At 35.9% G+C, this 27119-nt stretch overlaps 1 protein-coding gene across 1 annotated transcript in view; it reads left to right on the top strand.

The window, feature by feature from the left end:
• The window catches only part of FSIP1 (fibrous sheath interacting protein 1), a 78999-nt gene that overhangs the window by 6355 nt on the left and 45525 nt on the right, over positions 1 to 27119 (top strand). Inside the window, exons 7-11 of the mRNA XM_054200296.1 lie at positions 2496 to 2594; positions 5573 to 5673; positions 6396 to 6503; positions 11257 to 11421; positions 17958 to 18095. Of these exons, the coding sequence (XP_054056271.1) occupies positions 2496 to 2594; positions 5573 to 5673; positions 6396 to 6503; positions 11257 to 11421; positions 17958 to 18095 (611 nt within the window). The remainder of the gene's footprint in view (positions 1 to 2495; positions 2595 to 5572; positions 5674 to 6395; positions 6504 to 11256; positions 11422 to 17957; positions 18096 to 27119) is intronic.

Here is a 27119-nt window from a genome sequence, read left to right as displayed (position 1 = left end):
AATAATAATTTTTGCATTATCACAAATGTAGAAGTTGTACTTTAACATTAATTTTGTTTATAGAAACTGCATTTTTTCAAAGAACTGATTACTCTAGAAGGGTAGAAATCCAGGATCAGTAAAGCTTGCATTTTTCAAGTTGATGGCAAACACAGATGATTTCAGAAAGATGCACAACTGATAACACTGGTAAATTAAAGTAATGATAGCAGGTATAGGGAAAATGAAGAGTGGAAACCTGCTGAAAAAGTTGGATGTCTTTACCACTTTGGAACATCTGGGCGATACGCAAGGAATTCAAAATTGCTTTGGTAAACAAAGAAAATGATGAAGTTACTGATGTCTGGTGGTCTCAGTCGGAGAGTTTGCCAGGCTGGAGTACTTGGTGTAGGAAGGGCAGGCGGTTAAAAAATATTAGGCCTAAAATGTTACTTAGAAGCTTTAGGGATGTGGCCCTGCCACACATGTATCTTGGAGAAAATTTTCACGTGGGAGTGGGAGAGAGAATGAGAAGGAAGCAGTGGCAGTGCAATGGTAAGGATCTCATAATATGGCAGGTCCAGAGGGAGGGAAATCCTGAGCCTTTTTAGGAATTGTTAACAGAAGAACAAAAAGAATGGGAACAAATTATGATACTGAGTTATATGTTGGAAAACAGTACAGGAAGACGTGTGCACAGCCTAGGTCCTGGAACATGGCCCAAAAGGGAATATGGGCCATTTATGTGAATTTGATTCTGATTGTGTTAAATTTAATTCGCTTCTAAAAAAAATTTAAGATTCTGAACATAAGACAGAATTGGGGTAAAAGGGATCATCAAATAATATGGAGCGTGATTTAAGGAAAAGGTGTGAATATGAAACACGAACTTAGTTTTTTTAATCGGCTTTTTTCCTGAGAATTCTAGGGAAGGAAATTTAGGATAGATGTCAGTTTTAGAAAGTGAAACTATGTTAAAGACATGCTAGCAGACTATTCTCAGGAAAAGACCAGAAGTCTGATAATTTCTGACTTTCATCATGATATGACAATGAAGACAAAAATATTCAAAGTGGAAGTGAACACACTGATAAGAATAAACATTTGCATTTTAGTCTTAGTAAAAATCATTTCCATCTTCAGTAGCATTTAAACCACCAAATTCTATAGCTGCATTAATACTAGACAAATGACTACATTTCAACAAGACTTATTATTTCTGTGCTAAAATTTGGGTGTTAAGGGAACAACACTGAATTTGATGAGGGTGATATTTAAAAAGTATCCAGTAGATGTCAGGATATAGTAAAAAAACAGTAGGCAAGCAAGACTATATGGTTCTTAATGAACTCCATGCTTCAATTCCTCTTTTATTTCAAAGGTAACTCCTTGCTGTAGAGATCATGTGCATCATATGTGTTCTGATGTACTGCAATGGCAAAATTCTGCAGAGATTAGGTTTATATTTTTCCCCCAACTTGATATTTATCTTGAATTTTCTGTGATATGCTAGTGCCTTACTTTTCAGGTCTTATTTATTTACTTATTTAAATAAGTGCCCTGATAGCTGTCTGGGTTGATACTGAAATAGAATGCAATTCATATATTTTGCTTTTCAGAGCTTGAATTTGATAAAGAGCTTTATTAAATATATTATATAGGGGAGCTATTTAATTATAGCTTTTGATGTGACTGTGAAATCAAACCCAAGTTCCAAGTACAAAATCATTAATAACTTATGTGTCCCAGCATCTCAGGCACAAAAAGACCTCCAACACACTCATGGCAGAAATGTAAATCAGGAGTTAATTAAACGGCCTTAAATTTATTCCCCTGTGCTCTGTGTAACAAAATCATACTTTCAGTTTAGTCCGTTAAACTTCATTATTACAGGATGTTGGTTGGTTTTTTCATTGTGAAAAACACATTTTTCGTATTTGATATATATGGGTCTTTGCAATATGAGTCCTCTTGTGTAATTGTTAAGTGTGTAGGCTGCAAGTTTTAATGCTCTAACTTATACTTCCAGTTACCATGACAGATTTTTTTTCTTTAAATAAGTGAAATAACTCTTGCATTCTAGGATGTTTGAACACTTTTGCTAGACTATACCCTTGACCTAAGCCACTTGGAAGTCTAATAATTCACGCACAGGCAGACACCAGCTGTGAAAACCTGGATACTTTATTCTCATTCAAAGTTCTACATGAATTGTCACATGGTGTCTGCAGAGGCTTTTGAACTTTAGGGCCTTGGACTGTATCTTTTAGAATGCAATTATTTGTCCTGTGTAGGCAGTGGTTGTTAAAAATGAAAACACAGCCATATGAAACAGCATAATTATTCATAAGACACGCTCTCCCCCTTTATTTCTTGAGAAATATGGCGGTGATGTAATTTATGCAAGTAAATTTCTCTAACTTTCATGTGTGAGATCTTATAGTTTGATAACACATAAAACTAGATCTTCTTTACATTCATTTCAATTAAATTTTACTGAAAAAAATTCCTTGCAGATCCCTCCCATGCTAAAGAAGATGAAATACGTACTTCAATATTTCACACACAAATTAATCCCGATGATTATGATTGCCATGAAACCCAACATAATCAGGGTAAGCTTTATTAATTGTATAGTTTGTATTTCTAGATATGGCAAAACAACATGTACAATGGATGGATAATGAACACTTGGCCTTTGTTGCTAGGCCAATGAAATCAGAAAAAACAAGGTTGCTTCCTGGAATGGTGACAGTTCTTATTTTTGTACAAATGATAAAAGAGAATAATTTTGTTTGTGACTTATCTAAAACATTTAACACAACATGCTTAGAAAATTTTTACTGTTGGGTTAATAAAATCTTTTCATTGCAAAATGATGAGCTGTGTAACTGATTTGGTGTAAAAGGTATCATTAGTTCTTCATGGAAATTCTTTAAAAACTTGTCTTTCCTGTTATTCTAAGGTCCTGTAACTTTCATTAGTAGGCTTATATTCAAGTAACCATCTAAAAATGAAGAGTGGTGCTGTATATAATTGAAACCGTTCTGTAATTTTTTTGTTTTCAGGAGAAATTATCCGGATGTGACAAACCTAAATCTTCAGATAGCACATTTTCTATTTTCTTGTGCTGACTATTGTAAAGGCGCATTGCTCTTATGGATTAAGTACTTTCTGGCAAAAATCAAACATTTGTGCTGATTCTTTTAGACAACGCTTGCACCGTGTAGAGGTTTCAAATGCTGGTAGTAGTGTAGTGTGTCCAATGCTTCAAGGTAAACGGAATTGTGCTTTTGTGCCTCTATTCTCTCCCTATTTGAAATTCAAATTTGTATGGTTGAGTAACTTCTCACATGTGTTGTGACATAAGAAGAATAGCTTCATCTGCCATTGTTATCAGCTGCAGTTGTTTATTTCTTTGTCATCTATGTAAACAGAAGGAATCTATCTTCCCGGTGACTGGCTAAGATGGCAAGGACAATAATAAATGGGTGTTTCTCAAGGTTGAACTACTGATGGCAGCAGAATCTCTGCACTTTTTAGAATGTTTTAATTTTTAAACCTGGACCTCACCTCCCTTATCATTTTATCACTTTTCTTAGTCTACCAATATCTGGCCTTAACTTTGTGTTATTAAATGTTTCTTTACACTGGGTTGGAGCGGTGCTGTGCTTTTGATTTCTCCGTCTTCCTAACATGTGTCTTCATTCTTCCCTTAAAATGAAGCTTGAGCCTCAGCTTCCACGTTCACAATTTCTGAGTTGTGCCGGAGTGTCCCTGAATAGCAATGGCAGGTTTCATTACCAGTATTCAGGACAGCAGTGACTTCTGAAGCTCCCAGTACAGGCATGGTTAGGAGTTGCTGTTGCTTGCAGTATTTTGAGACATTCTACATTCTTGGGAATGCATGAAATAGAGATCACTTACAACTTCTGTGCAATAAATTACTTAAATGACTTTTACTATTTCTGCTGGAGGCTTTTGATATGGTTTCTGAATAGCTCAGACTTATTGTTTTGATTGCTTTTAGATTTCTGTGTTACAGTTGTCATAAAGGCAGACCCTAAACAAGAGGAGCTTAACTTGTAAAGAAGAATGTATGTACTAATATAATAATATTACTTTAGAAGCCTCATCAAGTTTTGTACCAGATCTTTGAAATTTGTACCAAGTCTACCAAAACTCACAAAATTTGTTGAGTGGCATTCTCTCTTTTACTTACCCATGGCAATCTTGGGTGTATTCTTTGTCCCAGTGATCCGTACATGTCCCTTCTTTACCTGAATGTTCTGAGATGTTCTGTATGATAGCTCCATCTTAAAAATACTTATTCTACAGTTAAAGATCTTGCTTAAAAGTAAAGTTTCATGTATGTTGCATGTTATGTTGGGGTTTGGTGTGTTTTGCTCATTTCAGGATACAACTTTTCATGTTTATATTGATTGGTAAATTCTTATATGATCCAGTCCTTTGATAAATTCAAGATGTTACCTGGTAACGTTAAAGATAGTTTGGGATGCTTTCAGTAAACAGTTGTGCATTTGAACTCTGACAGGGTTTTCTTGGTCAGAACCAACACCTCAGTCCTTTAAGATTTACTTGTCGTTTGAGAGTTAAGTCTGATTGGTGAGAATGTTCCACAGTTTTTTGTCCATAGTGTGTAAAAGGATGCATGGAATTTATATCATATCTTTGGAAATTTGCTTTCAATGTACTGACTCTGAAAAAGAATTACTTCCATGTAAACTTCCATAGCCTCTCTTCTATTATCTAACATATTAAATTGGGTTTTATTTGTAGGCAAATAGCCCACCCTTTTTCAAATCTCTACTTTCCAGAAAAGCAAAAAGTACCATGTCTACTTTTGAAGTAGGTTTTGAGACTTAAAAGTTGGTTGTATTTGCTTAGATGTGTTATTTAATGTGATAAATATTGTCTGTTCATACAGGAATTGCTGTTTTAAAACTAGTAAAAGTCTCTGAAAAACAGAATATGTGCCCATTTTTGTGTGATAAATAGAAACCCAGTGTTGAAAAAAACATACGTTTGATGTTGTCAGAATATCATGTGGCTGTTTAATAGCTTTACAGCTCTATGAGTTTTATTTTTAAACAACATTTGTTTTATGAGCTGTGTTATAATAATGTCAACTATATCATCTGTTCTTCAGCTGTTTATTTTAAAAAATGTACTTGATATGTCTCCAAATAGTTCTGTGGTTTTCAAAAAAATTATTGTCTGGTTTTGTACTGATGATAAAACTGAAACAATGATAGAGTTCGAAGGAATGCCGTGGCTTTTAAAGCCACCATGTTTAACATTTTTGAGGTCAGAAATCCAGAAGTATTTTAGCCTTTGCCACATTGAATGATCTCATATAATAAATGCTTAAAAGTAAGATTAGATTTTGACATAGTTATGTTTTAAATGTAGCAATATAGTTTATTTAAATAATGAAAACAGCATATAAAAAGTTTGTCTATCCGTTTTATATGTTTGTTAAAGATTTAAACGAGATTGCTGTTATTACAGTTCTCATTGAGTCTGAAAAGGAATCATCGTAACTTACCAACTGTTCTTCCTCAAATTTCAGATTATTCAAGTGAATTAGAAAAAAATGAACTTCTTAATCAAGCAGGAAAAACGCAGAGCAAAAGTAAAAACAATCAGGATTTCATTAAAAAGAACATTGAGGTAAGCATTAAAGCATAAAATCATTAACATTTTGTTAAATGTTAACTAAAATATAGTATGTAAGTACTTCTGAAGACAGTTGGGTTTTTTATCAGGAACATTAAAAGCTAATTAGGCATACATGAAAACAATGTTGCTGTTGAGAAGTATCGTTTATGGCAGAGTACTGTATAAGATAGTTCTCATTTTGGATGCTCATATTGGTGGGGATAATACTGCTTCTGTGTATTTGCTAAAGAGTACTGGAAAATTAATCATTCTGTTTGTGCCTGGACATAGCTTGTTTTGGGGCCAAATATTTCTCAACACTTTCTTTAGATGTATTTACTGTTAAGTTAAAGGAAGATGTTCTTATGCATCGATAAAGAATAGGTATGCAGGTTGTTCATGTGTAGCCTGCATGGGACCCTTATTTACAGATGACTTCTTTCTTTCAGCAAATAGATGCCTTGATTTTCATGTGGGTTTTTTCTGTGAAGATCTAGTAGCTATAATGATTTTTCATCCAATGAAAAATATCTGCCCCCCCACTATGTCAAAGGCTGTTACAAGATAATCAATTTATTATATGTAGGCTGCTAGGTTTTTCTGTCAGAGTGATAATTTGCATTATGGCGATAAGCAAGATTTAGATGCTAATTTCACAGGTTTTAAAAACTTTGCGCTGTTTGAGCTAATGGAGTTCTAAAGTTTTTTTTTTTTTCTTTTTGTAAATATTTCAGCTAGCAAAGGATTCAGGAAACCAGATTGTTATGCTTGAGGGAGAAAAGAAAAGGCTAATCGAACTATTGAAAGATACAGAAGATGGAATTGAATTACAAGGTATTAAGGTATGTCAACTTTAATGTGTACTGTCCTGTTGTATTTGGCTTATTTTTACAGTAAATCTAAATTTGATTTGGTTTTAGTCAGTAGGAGATAGGAGAGAAAAGCTGGACAAATCAAATTGGCTTTGTCTCCAAGAATGAATTTGCATTGGCTTCTTTGTTGATTTTGCTCACACTTGCACATGCCTGGCATCAGAAGAACAGCAGAACTTAAAAGCATGGGTGGAAGGAGCCTTAGAAGCACATTCAGAGAAGAAGATGACCTATTTTCTCTGCATGAAATGTGAAGTTGCAGCCTATCAATCTGAGTGGTTAGTGCTGTAGTCTCTGGTAGAAGGGCCAGCAGGTACTTCAAAACAACTCCAAGGCTTCTTTGAGAAAATGAACTTCAGAATGCAGCAATTGGGGACATATGAATCAAATCAAAGAATCATAGAATGATTTGAGTTGGAAGGGACCTTAAAGATCAGCTAGTTCCAATCCCCCTGCCATGGACAGGGACACCTTCCACTAGATCACATTACTCAAAGCTCCATCCAACCTGGCCTTGAAGACTTCCAGGGCTGGGGCATTTGTATTCTCCATTCATCAATATACAACGATGAAACTTATGTGTCCATTTAGAAAGACAACATGACACATTTGTGTGCTTCCAACTCACTCTGTCTTAAAACTATACAGAGGAGCCAGAGTCTGATTAAGTATTAGGCATTTATGCTTTAACATAATGTTGCTAAAGAGCATGCATTCTGCATACTGCAGTAGATAGCAAGAGATGAAGTAGATAGAAATACCTTTCCTCCTGGAGAGTAAAAAAGAGTGTTTGTCTCACCAACCACCGCTTCTAGGAGAGTCTGTGACACAAAATGATTCCCAGTAACAAAAGACATCAAATAGTGTTTTGACCTCCCAGTTACTAGGAGAGGGGAATGTCACACTGAAGGAGTTCTTGGGGTCTCTGTTGTTTTACAGAAGTCATCATCAGGCTGCTAGGATGGGAAGATAAACTTTAGTTTAAAAAATGAATCATACTAGAATCTTACAGTAGTTTTCAACTATATATGTTATTAAACATGCTAAAGATGTGTGTTTTTACAGAATGAACATCCTCAAACTATTTAAACTTGATATAATGCTTCAAGAAACCTGTATTTTAATAAATGAGAAGAAATATTGGGAAAATGCTTGCTGACCTTTCTAATTTGTTATACATTAAAATATACATTATGTTAAGCCTACAGTAACATTACGAATTCTTTCGCAACATTTCTAAGTATATACTGAATCACTGTACTTATAGAAGAAAGATGTGAACTTTGTGTAGAATGAACAAAATATATCCAAGGTCCAGTTTCTGTTCAATTCATACAGCTAAAGTGTTTTGGCATAAATTATGTTTCAGTAGGTTAAATAACAACTTAGGTGTGAGAGAAAGAAACAAAAGTAAATGCAATGTATTTTTTTTTTAATTCTCTCTTCCCATATTTTACTTTGAATTATTTTTTAGTAAGTTGGTGAAGACATCTTTTCTAAAATGTGTCTAAAAATCCATCTTTACAAATGTAAAGATTACTGTTTCAGGATGTGGGATAAGGAGGTGAGCTCAGGATTTTCTTCAACTGAATCCAAAATGGTTAAGGAAACAGAGAACTAACTTGCCCATGGTCTGTGACATTAAACAAATCTGTAATCCACACACCTTCAGTATGATTTCTAGGTTGAAACTCATTCAATCTGTGGTCCAAAACTTTTGCCTTTACTCTAGGGAAACTAATAAATATACGCTATGTTTTTGCATTTTCAGAGCTTTGTGGGGCAAAGCATTAAGTCTGTCTTCCTCTCCCACATTTGAATTATATTATGGGTGAGACATTTCCTGTGGCTGCTTTATAACAAAGATCATGAGGAAATTAACAGCTAATGAGTAATCTAGACTGCTTCAAGCTGGCTCAGGTAACAGTCCAGCTGATGGCCACTTTTGTCGTACTTCATTCTGACTTTTAAAAAGCTGGTGCAATCATATTGGCTAAAATAATGTTCCGGAGGTTTTCAATCAAGGCAGAGCTGGCTACGCTATGTGAATTCCTCTGTATAATGTAATGTGGATTAGATAACTTCATTTGACTTGTGCTACTAAGTACGTCAAATGTCCAAACAGTACTTCTCACTTTTTAAAAAAAGCGTTTTATGAGTATTTAAAATATTTTAGAAGTACATAGTCATGCTATTCGAATTGTCAAAGCTGCAGGAGTATAATTGTTTCAGATGTCCCACAGTAATAAGCACTGACTGTGCTGTTATAAAAGTATTGTTCTGAGTTAACACACAGGAAGCTTTGACAGGATAGAAGCTTATTTTCCAAGTAAAGTAATCTTGAAAATACAAAAGAGAATGTGTGAGTCTATTTAACCCTGGAGTAAAGCGACTGCTGGAGTACTTTGGGTACTGGGAGCATGGGATATACAGACACTGAGCTGCAGCTAATGAGCCCAGTTGCAGCTTAACTGACTCCTGTAGAGCCATTTCAGTGTGTTTGCACTGTGCTCTTCAGTGTCTGATTAGGGGGTGGTTAACATGGCACAAGCGTATTACCACATTGGATACTTATGTTATGATGGTCACCGTATCACCTGAACAGATGCTTCCACAAAGCTGGCAAGCTTCTGGAGACAATTCTGAGTGGCGCTTCTGGCATCAGGTCATGTCCGGTGAGGCTTACTAGTTATGTCATCATATTTGTATGAGAAAGCATTAGAAGAACTGATTTTGTTTCACAGAAGAGATGACTCTTTTTAATTTAGTTATTTTTTATTTTAGTATGGAGGTAATTTATGATGGGTGTTTGGGGTATGCTTTTTTTCTTTTTGCAACTGATGTGCTTTAGGTTAATGGGGATGAACCAGGGATGACCTCATAGCACTGGTATTGTAATTGGAAGCTGATATTTCCTCCTCTTTTGTGGATGCGTCTGTTTGAGTAGCCAGAGGACTAATCTGGAAGCTGTAAAGGAGTGGTGGACATGAATCCCTTGCAAAGACAAATTATGAAGTCTTAGGGCAAGGTGCTGGCCCTCTTCTGTTAGGAAAAAGAAAGGAAACCAGCAATGCACTCGTGTCCTCCCCCACATCCCTGCCCTGCCTTTCTGAGGTCCTGCTGGCTGTTCTTTGCAGTCAGGGCAGAGATGTAATCTGCTAGTGTCATTCTCACAGAGTGGTGGCTGCGCAGACCTGCTTCCCTGAGCGTGAGACAGGAGTGACAGGTTGCTGTGGAGAACCTGCATCTGTTTGTGAATATGAGCTCATTTGTTTGGGTTAAGTGGGCCAAGCTCACTCATAATACGCAACTGTCTGTACTAGGAGCACATATTCATATTGGTTAGTCAGGTATTATTGCTCTCAAGAGGAAAAAGTCGTGCAGATCACGATCAGGAAAAGAACCCTATGCTTTCTGTCCCTCCCAGTGTTTCTGTGATAACACACTGGGCCGCTAGAAGGGCGGCAGCTACTCACTTCAGTGCAGTTCCTTTGCCTTGTTTTCTTCTTTGGTGATACGTTGAATGTGTCACATTACACCTCATACCCTCATTTAGAGATTTCGCTCCAGATGGTTTCTGACATGGCATCAACCTCTGCAGTTTCATTCTAAGTCTGGTTTTGGTCAGGATTTCCCTCTTTTTGACTCCTTATTGGATGGAAAGTGGTTGTCCTTTTAGACATAGCTGCTGGTTGTATTTCCTTCTTTGACTTGCACAGGAGTCTGTTGCTTCCACTTCCTTCAGAGGACAACAGAGTAATGTATTGTGTTCCACTTTATTTGGACTTCTAATGTGCTGCTGTGCAGGTGTGATTGAGCGTGTACCAGAATAGATGTCTCTGCATTTACCGCCAGACTTTGAGATACAAATTCATTGGAGGAGTTTGACAAGATGTTTGTCAAACATTGTCAAACATTTGTCAAAGATGTTCAGTGTAGTTGAGAACATCTCATTTTTATGCCTGTTGACTTGCATTTGTCTTTTTTTAAAAGCAAAAAATATCTTACTGTCTCAAATTTGCTGTGTGGTCAATTCTCTGTACAGTTCCTTGGACTTAAGCTGTAATATGGTGTGTCCAGAGTAAATGTGCAAACAAGGAATGCTGAGATACAAGGCATAACAGAAGTGATTTAGGATGATGTTGAGGACAGACAGTTCTAGTGCAGTTTCTGAGGGCTGTGCTTTTCCACTTCGATATTAGAATTGTAAATGTGACCTTATAGCATGTTCTTTCTGTTTTCTGTCTTAGAACTGGTGGTTCTACGTCTGCCAGACGCTTTCCTCTTCATCTCTATCCTCTGCACTGTTTTGCAAAGTAGCACAGCACTCCTAAAATTGATTTTTCATGTCAGGGGATCAGAAAGTGATGCTTACTGTGCAGCACTGGACAGCAAGATCGATATGCAAGTTAGACCATGAAAAGCTATTATGTCTTCAAAAGTGAGCTGGGACTGTTATATTTTTAAGTCCATTTAAGTTCCTACTTGGTTATATTTAAAAATGAAAAAGGCATGCCTCTAATTGTTCTGTCCGTATCTGCTTTTGAGTGTGCATGGTACATGAATATTGTCAGATTTCAGCTATATATTGAGATGGATGAAAACTTACATTTTATTCTTAAGTACAGTTTATTTGAAAAATAAATACACTTGATGTGTAACTGCCTTTATAGTCTGTTTCCTTTGGGAATGAGGATTAAATATTTTCTGTATCTTTCAATAGGAGGATGTATCTGGCTGGCTAGCACCAGGAGAAGGGTACACACCTGAACCGATGGAATTTCATCACCTCAATGAGATAGACATTAAGCTTCAAGTACTTCTATCTGATGGGGATTTTTCTGCGATTTCTAGCTCTTGCTCAAAATCTCCAAGCCAGATTTATCAGGTATATTACAGAAGAGAACTTATGTTGCAGATTTCTTGTTTGAAGTGTGTGTTGAGATCTGATGTATTTGTATTTTTTGCATTTCTCTTCAGTTACCTTCTTTTTGTTCTCAAAATATATGTGTTAAAGAGTGAAGTGAAATCTTTGGCTAGAGAAATCGTACTGAAAAATAGTATGTTGCTATTTTGAGTGGTATATAGTTCAAAGACTGTCTTGTTTTTAACATTTGTTGATACCACACTTTCAGCAAGGAATTTTATATGCAGGAATTGGTAACTCAAGTGTTTTTAACTGCATGAGGACTGCAGTGGTGGTGTCAGTATAGTGACATATTGCCCATGATTATTCATCTTTGGGAATTACAATTAGGTTTCTTCTTACCTCAGGATTCCAAAAGGGCGTCTTCATTTATGGGCTGAAAGATAAAGCAGTTACCGATAAGCAATGTTAAGGACTGTAGAAAATAAATTGAAATTTTATGTCCCTTGTTTTTAATGGCCTTTGTCTTTTTTCCTTGCCAGTGCTATTAAGAACCTTTGTGATCTCAGCCTCGAGAAATGATTGTTTGAATTTTGTGCATAGAAGACTTCAATTTATCCCATGTCCCAGTAATGTTGCCCCTGATATAATGGGGGAAACACAACATAAAATACCATAATTCCTATTTTGCACTAATTTGCACAAAAGTTGCTTAGTTCTGTAAAATTTACAGTTTATAGCCAGAGACTCTGTAAGAGTGTATGTTGGCAAAACTATGTTTTCAGTTAACAGTTTATGAGAAGCATGTCTTTGAATGGCTAAAGTAACTAGGATTTTTTTTCTTTTTCTAAAGAGCACGTTAATGTCATTTTTTGTATCGAATTCTTTCTGAACTTCAGGTGTTGTTCTGCTTATAGTAGTATTTTCTGTTGATCTGACAGTTCCAGAGGAGTCACATTTTGGTGTTGATCATTTACCAACTGGGATTTAATGTGTGAAACAGCGACTCCCTCTAGTGGGTAATCACTTAGGGAAATGCAGTTATTACCCAGTAACTTCAGGTTCATGGACCTGAGCTTGCCAATGATTGCTGGATCTTGTGTTCATTGTTATGAGACATCAGCTTGAAGTTAGTGCGACTGCCTATGATACCGAACACTGTTTGGGAACGTTTGTCCAAGCAGTTGCTTCCTTTTCAGGTAAAATCTTGGAAGTATTTGAATAGAAACTTGCATTTCTGTCTATGTTTATCGAAGAGTAATGCATTATCTTTTTGAATAATACTAAGCTTAAAACACAAAACGAGATAGTTTCTATAAATTACCCTTCATTAGTGAAAAGCAGTTGCCCTTCAAGTTTGTTTTCCAGCATGTAAAAGGCTTTCAGACATTGTAGTTCCAGGAAACACGTAGAGGATTCCATTTATCATTTTTTGGTTTGTTCAGATAAACATGTGAGTCATTTTAATGAAAGCTACCAAAGAACAGGACTATTTAAAGGTCGTTTGATAAATCTAAAGAAAGAGCTAAAGAGAATAAATAAGTTAAAGTGAGTAGGAGGCTTTAGTTATTTTAAACTGGATTTATAAGGACACTAATTGCATAAATGCAAAACTAATTTAAAAACAAACAACAGAACAAACAAAAAAAGCAAGCCCTCCCGCTCTGCATCTATCTAATTCCAGAAGTGTCTTGATTTCCAGGTGCCTTCCCAATTGACTCCAAAATCCCGTAGGTTCCTTCATTCCTGCTTCTCTGCTTGCCCAGAGCTGTTTATCTCAGCAGAGGACAGGGTGGTTAGTGGTTGCCTTATTTTCATTTTGATCCTGACTCTAGGCAAGTCAATGTTAAGTTCTTCATGAAGCCTGATTTGGTAGGTGCAATCTGATTGCATCTGGCACTGTGGCATAACTGGGCTGTTTATATTTACATAGAATTTCAGCTGCTAATTTTTTTTGTTAATGGTAACTGGAGGAGAAAATAGTAGTCTCAACTTTCAGGAACTTCACTGCTTACTGTAGAAGATTCATACCAGTCTAGCCCTTAGTCCTATATTCTTGGTTATTGTTGTTTTCGTAGGTAAAAAAATCACTCTTCAATTCATACATAGCAATAACAACAGGCCAAGTTCTGAATTTGGTTATGCGAGTTCATTCTCAACACCTTTTGTTTTCCAATTCCTTTGACAGTTGCTTTTTCAAAAAAATCAGGAAGTAAGATGTGGCAGTAGCTGAGAAATTAGTGACTATTTTGAATTTAGAGACCTTCCTGTCAAAAGGCATGAAAAATGACTTTTTTTTTTTACAAGTACTTGTTCTAAGTTCATTGTTGCTCATGGTCTTTTTAAAACAGCTGTGGTTATCACGATCAATATCCCCTAATATTGTTATAAACTGGAAGTTTTAATGAATTTGCTTTTTAAAAAACTTGTTGATACTGTTTGTATCACAAAATAGGTGGATCGCAGAGCAATATCAGAATTCTTTGTAGTGAATATCTTTTGGAACCTGATCAAAGGCAACTGATACTTAGCCAGAAAGGGTCTGAGGAAATTAATTGAATGATGCTTTTGCTAAAAGAAGATTGTGTTTTGTGATATGTTAGCATGGATGCCACACGCAAGGCAAGGCAATAAGAGTTCTGCCCCTTGTTGGGTTTAATTTCAAGTGTTACAATTACAAGATTTTCAATTGTTTCTTCAGTTGACCACAGCAACTAAATGAGCAAGTAAACTAGCTATCAGGCTGTTATCCTCTGTAAAACCAGGAATGCAGGAATTACCTTATTTATTAACCTTCACAGGTAGTCTCTAAATATTGTGAGAGATAAAATATTTGTTGGTGAGACTGGGGATATGTAGCATTCAAAACCAACAATGATATTCTGGTATTGTTGAATAAATTGCCATTGCTTTCTTTTATTCAGAGCTTTAGCTTAGATTGCATCACTACTTCTCCCATAACTGAGGTAAATTCTATAAACTTAATTGCTAGATAAAGATGTTGGCACAGATACCACGGAATACAAATTTGAATGCAATGCAGTATTTGTTTCTTAGGAGTTCAATTTTTTAAATGAAGGTGCCAGGAGAGGGCTAAAAAAGACTTGAAAGTACAGAATTTAATTTGAACGATTCTAGTTGTTATGGGACACAAGTCTAATTTGGAATGTGCATGTCCTTTCATTTGGAGAAAAGGCTGATTTCAGTGGCATTAATCTTTCTTCTAAAAATCAGTGGTTAAATTCTTTCTCATTTCCATGAGATGTGGATTTTGTCTGTTGTGGTTGAGTAGGGTATAATGCATTAGTGATAGGGAATGTTGGGAAAAATTGTTAGCGTGTAAATTATCTGCTTGGATTTTCATTTAGAATTTTAGAAGTAATTAAAACAAAATTAGCTGCTTCTTTTCTTTCAAGAATTGCAGTAGATATAACTTTCAAAATGCAAACACGTAACCACCACTGGCTCAATGGGAGAGCTGCTTTCTGCCATTGGTAGATACTTTGTCAGGATATAGGAATGATGCTCTGACTCTGAAATCTTTAACAACTGGCTTTAATTATCCTACAGTACCATAGCTGAGCTGTTACAGAGAAGCATACAGATTCATCTTTTTGTGCAATGAGTCCAGATGGATTCAGAATGCTTTTCTATGACTAATGTTCTCTTTTACATGGAAGTGTTTCTCATCAGAACTGTATTTCTCTCTGAAACATTTCTTTGTTCTGGTGCCAACTTAATTAAATATTTAAAAATGCTTCTGTCTTACTTAATATTTTCGAGGAAGAACAAATTAAGTTGAGTGTAATCCTGGAAAAGACAGGAAAATGGTAGGATGAAGAATATGAAGTGTAAGACTGTGTGGGATGAGTACAGTTAGCAGCTTGAAAACTGGAAATCTACCTGAAAATAAAAGGAAATGGAGGTGGTGTTTAAAGAAGCAATAATATCCGTCTGCTTGATTGTCTTATGAAGATAATTACTTTAGTGTTGTCTATTACTTTGATGAGTTCTTTCATACCTGATTGGGTTTCTTTTATCAGAAAAATATTCCATTTTTCAATTATAGCAGTAGAATATAGTTAACAGTTTAAAACTAAGTAAGAGGGAATGTGACTGAATGTGTAAAGCCATGCTGATCAGAGAGAGAGTAAATAGTAACAAATTTTTTTACCATCTTGTCTAAATAGAATTATATCAGTTGTGGGTGTGGATGTTGGAGAAATGTTGAAACAAGTACTTTTTACTTCTGTTTTTTAGCAAATGTTCATAGTTCAAGTTTTATCCAGCACTCTCCAATAAGAACTGGTTAGGTGTCATGGCAGAGACCAATATTCAAGAAAAGTTTATGGAGAAGAAAGTTGTCATGTTTATCCTAGTTAAGAATTTCTTTTGATAGAACAATATCGTCTTACTAGAGGAGCAACCAAGCTTAAAATCGTATTGAGTGTGATAAATTATAATACATAGTTTTCCTAATGTTTGAAGAGGTTGCTTGTAAGTGCGTGCAGCAGTTGAACTGTCTGTAAAATGAAATATGTATGCCTGAAACTATTTGAATGACTAGGACAGAGGTCTGCATAAAGCTTTTGCATCAGAAATGTGTGTGGAAAAGAAAGCAAAAATTTGAAGATAGTAACTTTTTTGATTTTATGACTCCTCTCTCTGTCACCTTTTTAAATCTAGCTGGTATTGCAGCAATAATAATTTCAGAGATGCTGTTTGCAGTTTGAGCTCTGTTCTTCATTGAAGGCTGAGTTCATATAAAAATGTGAACCAGTAGTCCATGCATACAACCCCCACAATAAAATACTAGGAAGTTTAATATAGTATTTAGTGACTTCTCAGTACCACTAGTTGCATATTCTTATAGGTGTGTCCATAACATTGCTTTTTAAAACAAATCATAACTGCAGCTCTGATGCATGCTGAGCACTAACTGCTCACATGGGAATGTCTCTGTATATGCACAGAAAATACTGCATTTAGAAATGTAATTGCAGAAATAGCTATAATTGGTTTTTTTTTAAAGAAATATGATGCCATCATCTTCCTCACCACCCTTCCATGAACAATTTCACTTGTATTAAAATCACTGGAAGAACAAAGCCATGTAAAAGCAACTCCTCTTATTAGAAGGAGCTTCAGTTTTTATATTTTGAGCTGCTTTGCCAACTCTATATTTATATTGCATTTATATTTATGTTTAATGTATTAATAAATACAAGTTTAAATAAGTCCTCTGGGTTTTTATGTTCTGTATAGATGTCAGTCATGCAGATTTCTTGCCATTGGGCATCATATTTAATTAAAAAAACCTCTCTCTGCATTTAGAAGCCTAGCTTTAGACACTCTGTATTAAGAATTTGGCCTTAGGTGGCCCACATTAAACTTCAGTCCAGTTTGGAGATATTCTAATCATTAATAGGTGGTGCTGTTTATATCTCTTTCTGTTACAGGAAAATTTACTGGCATTGTAGTACTGACAGCTATTTCTGATTGTAAATATATATTCAAAGATTTGTACTGTGTTAAAATAAGTTTATTTTCAGGCAACCAATAGTATGGCTTAAATGTCATAACTCATAGATTTGGTTGATGTTTAGAAAAAGTTGTTTACAGATGCTCGCAGTTTTTTATACATTGTAATTGAGAATTTTTTCATTGAATGTTGAATTGCAAAGGTTGTTTTTCTTTCTGGTTATACGCACTATTTGAAATTCTTTTCCTTGTGCGTGTTTATTAAGATACCTTGATCTGCTTCTGAAAATAAGAATGAATACAGTGTGCTTTTATTAAATAGTTGCCCATGTTCCTTTGCATTGAATTGACTAACAGGGCTGTATGGTTTTGGTTGTTTTTTTACCCTCTACCTTTATTTGGATTCCTTGGGTTGCTCTATAGGATCTTCGGCTTGCAAGAGAAAGCCCTGTTTTTTTCCAATTACAATATAGCTTTGTTGTTTTGCCAATACTTATAATTCTTAATGATCTAGGTTACATGTAATATTGAACCTTGAATGTATTCAGGACTGATACAAACTTGAGAATCTGATCCAAAGCTATTGAAGGATTTGGGAATGTGTAACCCGAATCTTTAATAATGGTTCTGCATCTAACTTCAACTTACAAGAGAGGGTTATTTCTCATTTACCATGATATCTAGTAAATAAAACCTACCGTGATTTCGGTTCAGTTCTTTTTCCCTTTTGGCCTAATTCTGATCCCAGGAGCAAGCTTTGAATGCCTCATTGAGTCTCAGTGCATTTTTATTGTTGTAGTAGTATTTAAGCATTGAAGTGTTAGCTCTGGAGACTAAGAAATTCCTCTTAAAATGCAAAGACGAAGAATTCTTTTATTGAAGTATGTCTAGCCTGATGTTTAGCTATTGTATTTGAAAATGTGCATAATGAAAACTACGCATTTGCCAAATTCGAAATTGACACATTAATCTAAACATTTCAATGTTTTCCTGATAGAAATCAAAGGAACACTCATCTGGCTTTGAAGCAATATAAAGTCATATGTTTAATTTCTGCCTGTTCTTCCTTTTGTCAGGAGTCTCTGGTTTATGCAAACAGAAGTCTAGAAGCAGTTCCAGGTGAAAAGGTTCTGCGAGACAATAAGGAACAACGTGATCAACAAAATCGTCTGAAAGAAATAGATCATCAGCTGAAAACCTTAGAGAGAAATCTTGTAAGTCTCCTATTTTTGTCATTTTTTTTACCCTCAGTTTGAAAACTTTGGAGTTTATCATTCCATGTGTCTTAAAATAAAATCAAATTCTGTATCCTTGTGTAAATCCCTGAAGGGATCCCCAACGAAACATACAAGCAAAAGTCTCAAATAATTTTCCTTAGTCTGGGAAACATATTTTTCAGTTGTAATGCATGTTTCCCATTAACATAGTGTATTTCAAAGTGAAAGAAATTATTCCCCTCTCTTCCTCCCCAGAGGGGGATAGCATAAACAATCATATATAAATATATCCTAAAAGGATTTTTTAATGTCTCATATAATCCAGTGCTCTCTGAAGGACCAGGTCTGGTGTGAATGTTGTATACACTAAGTTATTGTGTGATTTAGTTTTGCTGAATTCATTTACTGTATTTCTGTAACTTAATTTTCATTTAATACATGAATTTCATAGGTGCAAGGGCCTTTAAAATAGGAGCATGTAAGTAAAATGGTAATAAACATCATTACTGTTTTAGAATAAGTACATCATGTCTCATCCTTATTACTTCTTTGAGTGAAAGCGGGTAGAGAAAAGGCAATTTAAAATCCAAGAGGATCCTATTGTTAACCTAGTAGGCAGAAATTATGTTTATTTCTAAGTCATAGAGTCAGGACTGACAAACCAAAACTTATGTGCCTCTCTCAAGTAATATATTACTATTCTTTTTACTACGCCTTGCTCAGGTGTAGTCAGGGATGAAATTGCTGAAGACTCAAAAGAACATTACTGCCTTACTGAGGTGGCAGTAGCTGTTAAAATCTTCAAAATATGCATATGTATCCAGGTTTTAACAACTTTGTTTAGTGTTCTTTTTCTGCTTTGAGATGAGAAAGCTTTTGTTTCTCCATAGAACGTGCTATGTGGAGAAGACAAACTCATACAGTAGTGTTGGAGAGACTGAGGTGAGATGACAGCTGGCATGGGTAACCTCATGAAGCTGGATTTTTACTAGGAAACCCCAAATATTTTGGTACATTAGCAAGAGGCATCAGTATAGGTAATTGACGTAAAAGAGGTGTGCAAATGAAGAAGTGGCGACTGGGAATAGTGAGGGTGGACTTACCAAGGGTAAGCCATGCTTGACCAACCTGATTGCTGCCTTTGATGAAATTGCTGTATCTGCAGCTGAAGAGTAGGGCTGCAGCTCACTCGGAGTGAGGCTGGAGGAACGGGGTGACAGGAACCATATGAAATTCATCAAGGACTAATGCAGACTTCTGCATTAAAGAGGAATAACTCCCTCTAACAGTGCAAGGAGGAGCGTGGCTGGGCAGGGAGCAGCCCTGATGAAAAGGACCTGTCGTCCTTGTGGACAATACACTACAGTGTGTCCTGCAGTGATGAAGGTTAACAGCATATTTGGCTGTATCAACATGAGCATGGCCAATAGATTAAGGGAAGTAATTACTCCCTTTTACCTGGTGCTCATTAGACTGTGTCTAGAGTACTGCACCGAGTAAAGACAGGTGTTGACACACCTGAACAAGTTCAGTAGAGGGCTACTGAGATGGTCTGGGGCTAAAGCACTTGACCTGCGAGGCTGAGGAGACTTGGTTTGTTTAACTTGGAGAAGAGATGGCTCAGGCGGACCTAACAGTAGCTTTCCAATAGCAAAGAGGATGTTACAGAGAAGACAGAGCTGTGGTGTCTTTACTGAGTTACATGGTGGGAGAACAAGAGACAATATTCATCAACTGAAACTGAGAGGTTCCAGCTGGATTTAAAGAAAAAAAACCCAACCTTTGAGGGTAATCAAGAATGGGAAGGAGGTTGCATGGAGAGACTGAAAATCTCTATTCTTGAAAATTTTGCAGACGTGTCTGGACAAAGCCATAACGCATTTGATCTGATCTCATAGCTGACCCTGCTTTGAGCAATAGATTGGAGTAGAGACCTCCTGATAACCACCCCCCCCAGTCTGATGATTATTTGATTCTACAAGGAAAAGGATCAAGAATTTTTATGCATTTCTCAGGTGGTAATCTTTCTTTATTATCACTAAATTGAAGGAAAACCAGTAATTTTTCATAGCTGTGCGTTGTAGAAATTTGTTTCTTGTGTGTAGGTGATTTTAGTGTTTTTCATGTAGTCATAAAAAGATTAATAAGTGTTTGTTTTGTCAGGCCAAAAATCCATCCTTTGGCTTGTGAAGGTCTTTATTCAGCAGTAGGCTTACCTTCTGCAGTAACCAGAGTTAGGAACAATACTGTTCCAGTTACCTTTAATTGCCCTGGAAAACGGACCTCCAGTGCGGATCAAAAGCTTTGTGATTCAGATAGCAGCATAACCACAGTGGTATAATCTCAATTACTGATAGCACTATCACTACAGTTGGAAAGGCTTCAGCTACTGTCTACATATGCAGGGTTTATGCTGGCGGTGCTTTAACTGCACAGCCAATATGATTAGACTTCTATCAGGTTTAAAGCTAATTTGGATACAACTACATACATCCAGTCTTTGGGGGGGGGAAAGGAGTAATAGACACATTCTTCCTGATGTCAGTTACTTTTACTTATTATTTTACGTATTATGTATACGTATTATTACGTATATAAAGACCTATTATTATTACGTACTTATGGACTATGGGAACAAAGTCTTCGGACAGGGAGACTGATTGCTTTAGAGGCTGTTCACTTGTATGTGTGTGTCACTACAGTAAGGCAGCATATTTAGCTCTTACCTGTTCAGAGGACCAAAACAATATAGAACTTCATTTTAATACACTGCTCTATTATGTTAGATAGTCAAAAGACGGGAGGCAAATAACTGGAGGAATTCTGTGGGACTTCAGTATATTGAATAGATTAATGGGTAAACAGCTAAAATAAAGTCTGCGTATTGTCATCTTTTCCAAGTCATTGACCTTTATATCACTTTTTGTCACTCCTGACCTTGTTCATGAGACAAACACAATCTGAGGAAGTGCGTCTGGGAACTGTATGATAGTCTGCAGCAGGCCTGGGAAACGCAGTGGACTGCTGACTCATTCAAATATTTTGTATATAGATGGGTCAGTTCCAGGTCTCAAGTCTAGGTTGGGTTATAGCAGTATTGTTTGGTATCACATTACACGCAGACTCTTGCAACATACCGCACATTTTTCCTTGGCTAGATTGTCTGTGTTTAGAAGTCGAAATCGATAGAGCATAATGTTAATTTACGGTGTTTATAAACATAGAATGTGTCCTCTGTACCAATGTGTAACTCCTGTCCAGACTAGCATTGCTGCATGCTATACAGCACCTGGTAAAGCTTCTTCAGGGGGACATACTGTGTCTTATTATCAGTTGCTGCTCTGTAGCATGACTCTGAGATCATAGCATATGTATATGAAATAGTTGTGCATTAAGTCCTCTGAAAGATACTTTGGTTGCCAGTGTAAGTAAAGTATTCATCTCTGAATGAAAAGTAGGTTTTTCCTTCTAACAGTAAATTATATATAAAATGTACACTTTTTTGTGTGAACAATGAACAGCCGTCAGAAAATACTGCTTTTTTTAGTTTCGTGTCCTTGATACCATCTAATCTTATTTCTGGAAAATACAATTATTACTAGAGAAGATTGGACAAAACAACATGGTATCTCCTTCTGATGCAACATACATAACTGAATAAATTTTTTCTTATTTGGTGTGGGAATGTCTAAAAATCAGGTAACTCACGCAATGTGGATTGGGCACCTTGTTTCTATACCAAAGCAATGTTTTGGCCATCAATTCTGTAACATTAGCAGCAAAACTGCTGTTTGCCAGGAAACTGCGTGATGAAAAGCTAAACTGAATGCTTGAGGAGGGGGGGCAGTATGTAGATGGCACGTTTCCAGAATAATTTAATTATTTCTGAAAATACTGTTTGTTATTCAATAGGTGGCACTCTTCACTGTGTGTCAGAGGAAGAATGCTTAGGCATGGTTCTAGAGGATATTATTACTGGTGAAAACGTTGTAATTTCTGTGGTATAAAATACAGGTTGTGAGAGATTGCCTTTCGCTATTGGCAAGATTCCAGGTGTGCAGCTTTTAATGTTCAGTTATTTTTCCCGCTTAGCTAATTAAATTGTCTATTTAAAATCCACATTGCATTTAAATTTGTCCTTCACTCTTTCCTACACCACTGTAATTTGTTGCATAAAATTGGAAATAAATTCTCTGCTCTGAGTAGAGAGGTGATTTATCAGCAGTTAGGAACATTATTTCTGAATGCATGATTATACTGGGCTTTATAATTTTAAAATATAGTATTTAACAAATTTAATGTCTGAGAGATGACTTTTTAAAAATATATTTTAAAAGATCCCTCAGATAAAATATTTTCTTGTCGTTGTTTGTGGGTTTTTTGTTTTTGTTTCCTAGGTGTAAATTATGGATAGTTTAACTAAGCAGAATGTAGCTCTGAGTGTTAGGGAGTAACTTACAGTAGGTGTAAAGGTAACTTTACTAATTTTTTTTTTTTCTGTGTGTGTATGGTAAATGCTGTGTTTCTTCTACTCCTGTAAAATGAATTATTCAAATGGATTTCGGTAATGGTAGCTTTACTCTGACCTCCTCTTCAAGGAAGAGGAATACATTAACCATATTTCTGGAGCAGGCTATTTAGTAGGTGCTGGCATCTGAAATTTTAACATTTATGGATTCCTCCACTACACCTTACCTCATGTGTGCTGTGAGACTTCAGCTAAGTTTAGAACTGAGCACACTAAACAAGGCTGGAAGATAAGACTTTAACGTACTTTACACTTGATAGAAAAAAACAGAAAATCTGCTAAGTATTATGCTTGAAGTAATGAAACTAAGGGCTTTGGAATCCGAGTTCCTCCTTTGTTTTGAAAAAAATTGTCCCCAGTGAATTAATATACCAAAGAATGTATTGTAAGCATTGTTGAAATGCATTGTGAAATTTCAATCCAACTGAAATGTATCTGTACCATGGTTTCTGGGCCCTTGCTGAATTTCTTTTAGGTTTTAGTTTGACCTTAGTTCACTTGTTCTTCATTTGAAACCATGGCTGACTCTCTCCACATTCTTTCATCTTTCAGTTTCCTGGAAACCATTGAGCTTATCTTTGTTTTGTGAATTGCATTGTTAACTGCCGCTTCAAAAAAAATGTTCAGCTGCCAAATGCGTGTTGCTGAGCATTAATGAAAGGAATTTTATATAGAAAGAATAATAAATGTAGTTATTTTTCAATTGTGGCTTCTACTAGTTGGCCATTTGTGATAATCCAGGAGCGTGTTTGATGATGTGTTGAATTTCTTCATGGCAGATAGTAGGTTTAAATGCACAACCAAGCAAACTGTTAAATAAGATAGTTTCACCTTTGCTGGCTATATGTGTGTTTATTTCAAATGTCTTACACTGGAAGCTGATTCTTTCCTGACAAAATCCAGCCACAGTTGCCTGTTTTGGGTTTTGTTTAAATATATATAAATTCAAAAACATTTCAAATGCATATAGAATATATATCCATCTAATTGTGTGTGTGTATATACACACATATGTATAGTGTCATCTCTTAGCATGACTGAAATACTGATACCTACTTAAAAAAAATGTCTGCTCACTTGCAGTAAGTACTTTTAAAACACAGGCTAAATCTAGTTCGCCTAGTCTTAAATTTAAATTTATCATCAGATGTCCATACATCTCTAAATTGCACAAGTTTATGCAATTTAGTGGCCAAACACAATGTGTGATTGTTAATTATTGAGGTCTTTTTTTATATCAAATAATATGAAAACACACCTATTCTGTTATCTGAATAGCTGAACTTTGCAGGAAGGTGAGCAATTGGTGTGGATGATGCAGAACAAAAATAGTAAATATGTCGATGCTACCAATAACTTTGATTACCTACAGGAGCTTACTCCGAGTGGCATGATTCTTATCTTCTTGATGCAGAATAACATATATCTGTGGGGAAGTAAACCTCAGGATAAAATTAATTACTGTTTAGGGTTGGAGGAGGTCTCTCAAACCATTTCAGGGTTTACCCTGTATCAGGACAATGAGGGCATTTGTTGCATTACATAATTTTATTACAGCTTTTTCCCCGAAACTGATTGAATTCAATGCACCTGATCCTGAGTTTGTCTTAGGCACCTTCCAGAAAAGGAGAATAATTTGTTCCTGACTTCTACCATAGTTCCTTTCTTCCCCTTTAATGAGAAGAAGAGGGCAAGATAAAGCCTTACCATATATTTAGAGAGCAATTTGTCAACTAGACAATCCTGTAATATGGTTTTCAGTCACAGTGTCTGCAGAAATTAATTGCTAATGCTTTTGACAAGAACATAGCCATATTTTTTCACTACTTTGTGCGTTGGTAGTTCTTCTAGGTTCTTCTGATATGCTGTGCAGTAACATATAAATAGAAAACATCTTTATTTCAATTAATGTTATGTCATGTAGTTGTTGGTTTCTGAATAAGCATATATTTGTTCATAAAAGTAGAATTTGTTTAATAAAACAATTTCAGAACATATACTTAATTGCACCAAATAAGGGGAAAAAGGACAACTGCTCTGTTTAGTACAGGTGTCCACAGCATTTAAGTGTGTGTGTCCTTTTGAGGCAAGGAGAAGGTGTTTACTTGTTGTTACACATTTCTATAGGCAAACTTAGGAGTTCCTCATTCTTTGCTGCCAGTTAGCACTGTTCTTTAATCTCTGTAGGAAAGAAACCTTGTTTTTGTTGGCCTGCCTGCACCCTGTCTGATAAAGAGGAATAGTCAGGGAAAAGTCTCTGTTTCTCTGCAAGTGTTGTAGGAGAAGGCCATGTTTCTGCTTTGCCCCATGTAAGATGTCACATGCAAAATAAGAGATGAGAAACAACCGGGCTGCTGTGAAGAAAACCTTCTGCAATATGTCCTTAGGTGTAGTTTATCCTTAATGGTTGAGTATTAACTTCTTAATGGTTGAGTATTAACTTCACCTAAAAAATGTATTAAACAAAAAAGTTATTTTTGTATGATTCCTGGAAGTATACAAATTCCATTAAATCTGTAGATTTAAATACAATTATAGATTTATTAATATGTTAACACAAACTGATGGCATACTGTGATAAATCTGATAATCAGAGGTTTACAACAAAGCTTAGTTGAAAATGAGAAGTATTTCTGATGGATTTTTGGCTTCTAGAAGCAGTTTCCTGAGGTGACAAGAGCGGTATTTCTAGCATGAATGCAGTCATTTTCTTTTCAGAAACACTGTAATCCTGTTTACAGAGTTTACAGAGTCAAACAAAGTTGGTTTGAGAAAAGCTTTGGAAGTTTTGTCTCATTGATCTAAATAGTCTAATTACACAGCATATTTTTAGTTATGGTGCACAGTGCAGGCCAGTATCAGAAAATATTTAGGGAGTTGGGATGTCCCTTTTCCAGAAAATCTTTACTTAAAATATTCCCCCTCATTAGAATCTGAAGAGCTAAGGGCATATAAACTTTTGATGGAAAAATTATGTAGATACCTAACATTCTGCTGTTGAGTATTAATACTGGTTGCCAGTTTGGCAGAGTTGGGCATCTCATGGCCTATCTCATGCCTAAGTCTGTTTTTTAATTCCCAGACTGAGCATTCCTTTGCTTGTAGGCTCTGTTTGCTAGACGTGCTCAGAGCATGCCAGTGCACCCAAGCAGCCTGAAGTACAAAGCATGTTACCAGTCACGATCAAGATTATGCCCATTTTCTTTCAGAAACACAACGTAGGAAGTTAGCATCTCTCTTAGAGCACTCCTCCACTTTCTTCAACCTCAACAATTTCGTCTTAGTAGCTTTGTCTCCATTTTCCTTCACACAAGAGAGTGACCCAACCTCTACATCATTTTTCTGTAAGTTTGAGAGGAGGAAGGACATCATCTCTCCAGTGGTGAAATTAAGATATTCATCCAGGAACACATAATTCACGGCCAAGCCAGCATAAATTAGAACGACAATGTTCCTCTAGCCCAGTGATAGGTGGGATGCTCCTCTGGAAGAAAAGAAGGTAACATTCTGAGCACTGCTTGTACAGGCTTTGATTCTCTCATGCAAAACGCACAAACAAATTATTGTGTGGGTACTAGGGACTTCCTTTTTGCAGATGACAGTCTCATCATTGATCTGGATTAATTCATTTTGTTTTTCCTAGTGCTTTGTTTCAGGTCTGTAGTGAAGATAATTTTTGCCTGTGTCCTTGTTGTCGAGGTCTCCCCTCATAAAAGGGGGAAGTAGATTGAGACTTAGAAATCACTTTCTGGGCATGTGCTTTTGTAACTATGAAGGGCAAGTGTAATTGCCATCACACCACCTGAGTGTGTGTACCTAAGAGGCTTGGCCACATACTCTGTGATAAATTCTAGTCTTTAACGCAGTACACTGATTCTGAAAGAAACAGGGTTGTAGGTTCTTCTATTTGCCTCTTTCCTGTTGTCTGATTTAGTTTTGATTTTAATTTCCTCTTGCTCCCATTATCTCTTAATTTTGGCACTGTTCTGCTTACAAATATTGAGAAATGCACATTGGTACATAATACTGCATGATAGTGATCATTCTTTATAAGTTTTCGCTTCCAGAGTACTTAGTTGTGAAGATATGCTTACTAAATGTGAAGATATGCTTACTAAATGGTGTGTTTCTTTTAGTTTCACTTATTTGGGTAGTACCTGAAAAAGATGCCCATTATAATAAGTTGACATTGGACGACTGAAGATACAGACTGGACTTTGTAAGAAATGTTTCCTCAACTTCTTAATATGTCCCATTTTTATTTTTCTACTTTGCTAATTATATTTAGGAGAGAAGAGGTTTATTTGAATTACTTCCATAGAAGTCCCACACTTTTAAGTTATTCCTTCAAGGCTACTTGCAGTGTATCTTCACAGGCTCTTTTTTCTTTTCTTTTTTTTTCTTTTAATAAAGAGTAAACCATGGTTTTTTTTTCTTTTTCCTAAATGCAAAAAGCAGTCAAAATTAAACACACCTCCACACTAAGAATCTCC

This window comes from Rissa tridactyla, chromosome 4 (genome assembly GCF_028500815.1).
Source record: "Rissa tridactyla isolate bRisTri1 chromosome 4, bRisTri1.patW.cur.20221130, whole genome shotgun sequence".
Lineage (NCBI taxonomy): Eukaryota > Metazoa > Chordata > Aves > Charadriiformes > Laridae > Rissa > Rissa tridactyla.
Note: the sequence above shows the minus strand (reverse complement) of the source record. Positions and strands in the feature narration are given on the sequence as shown.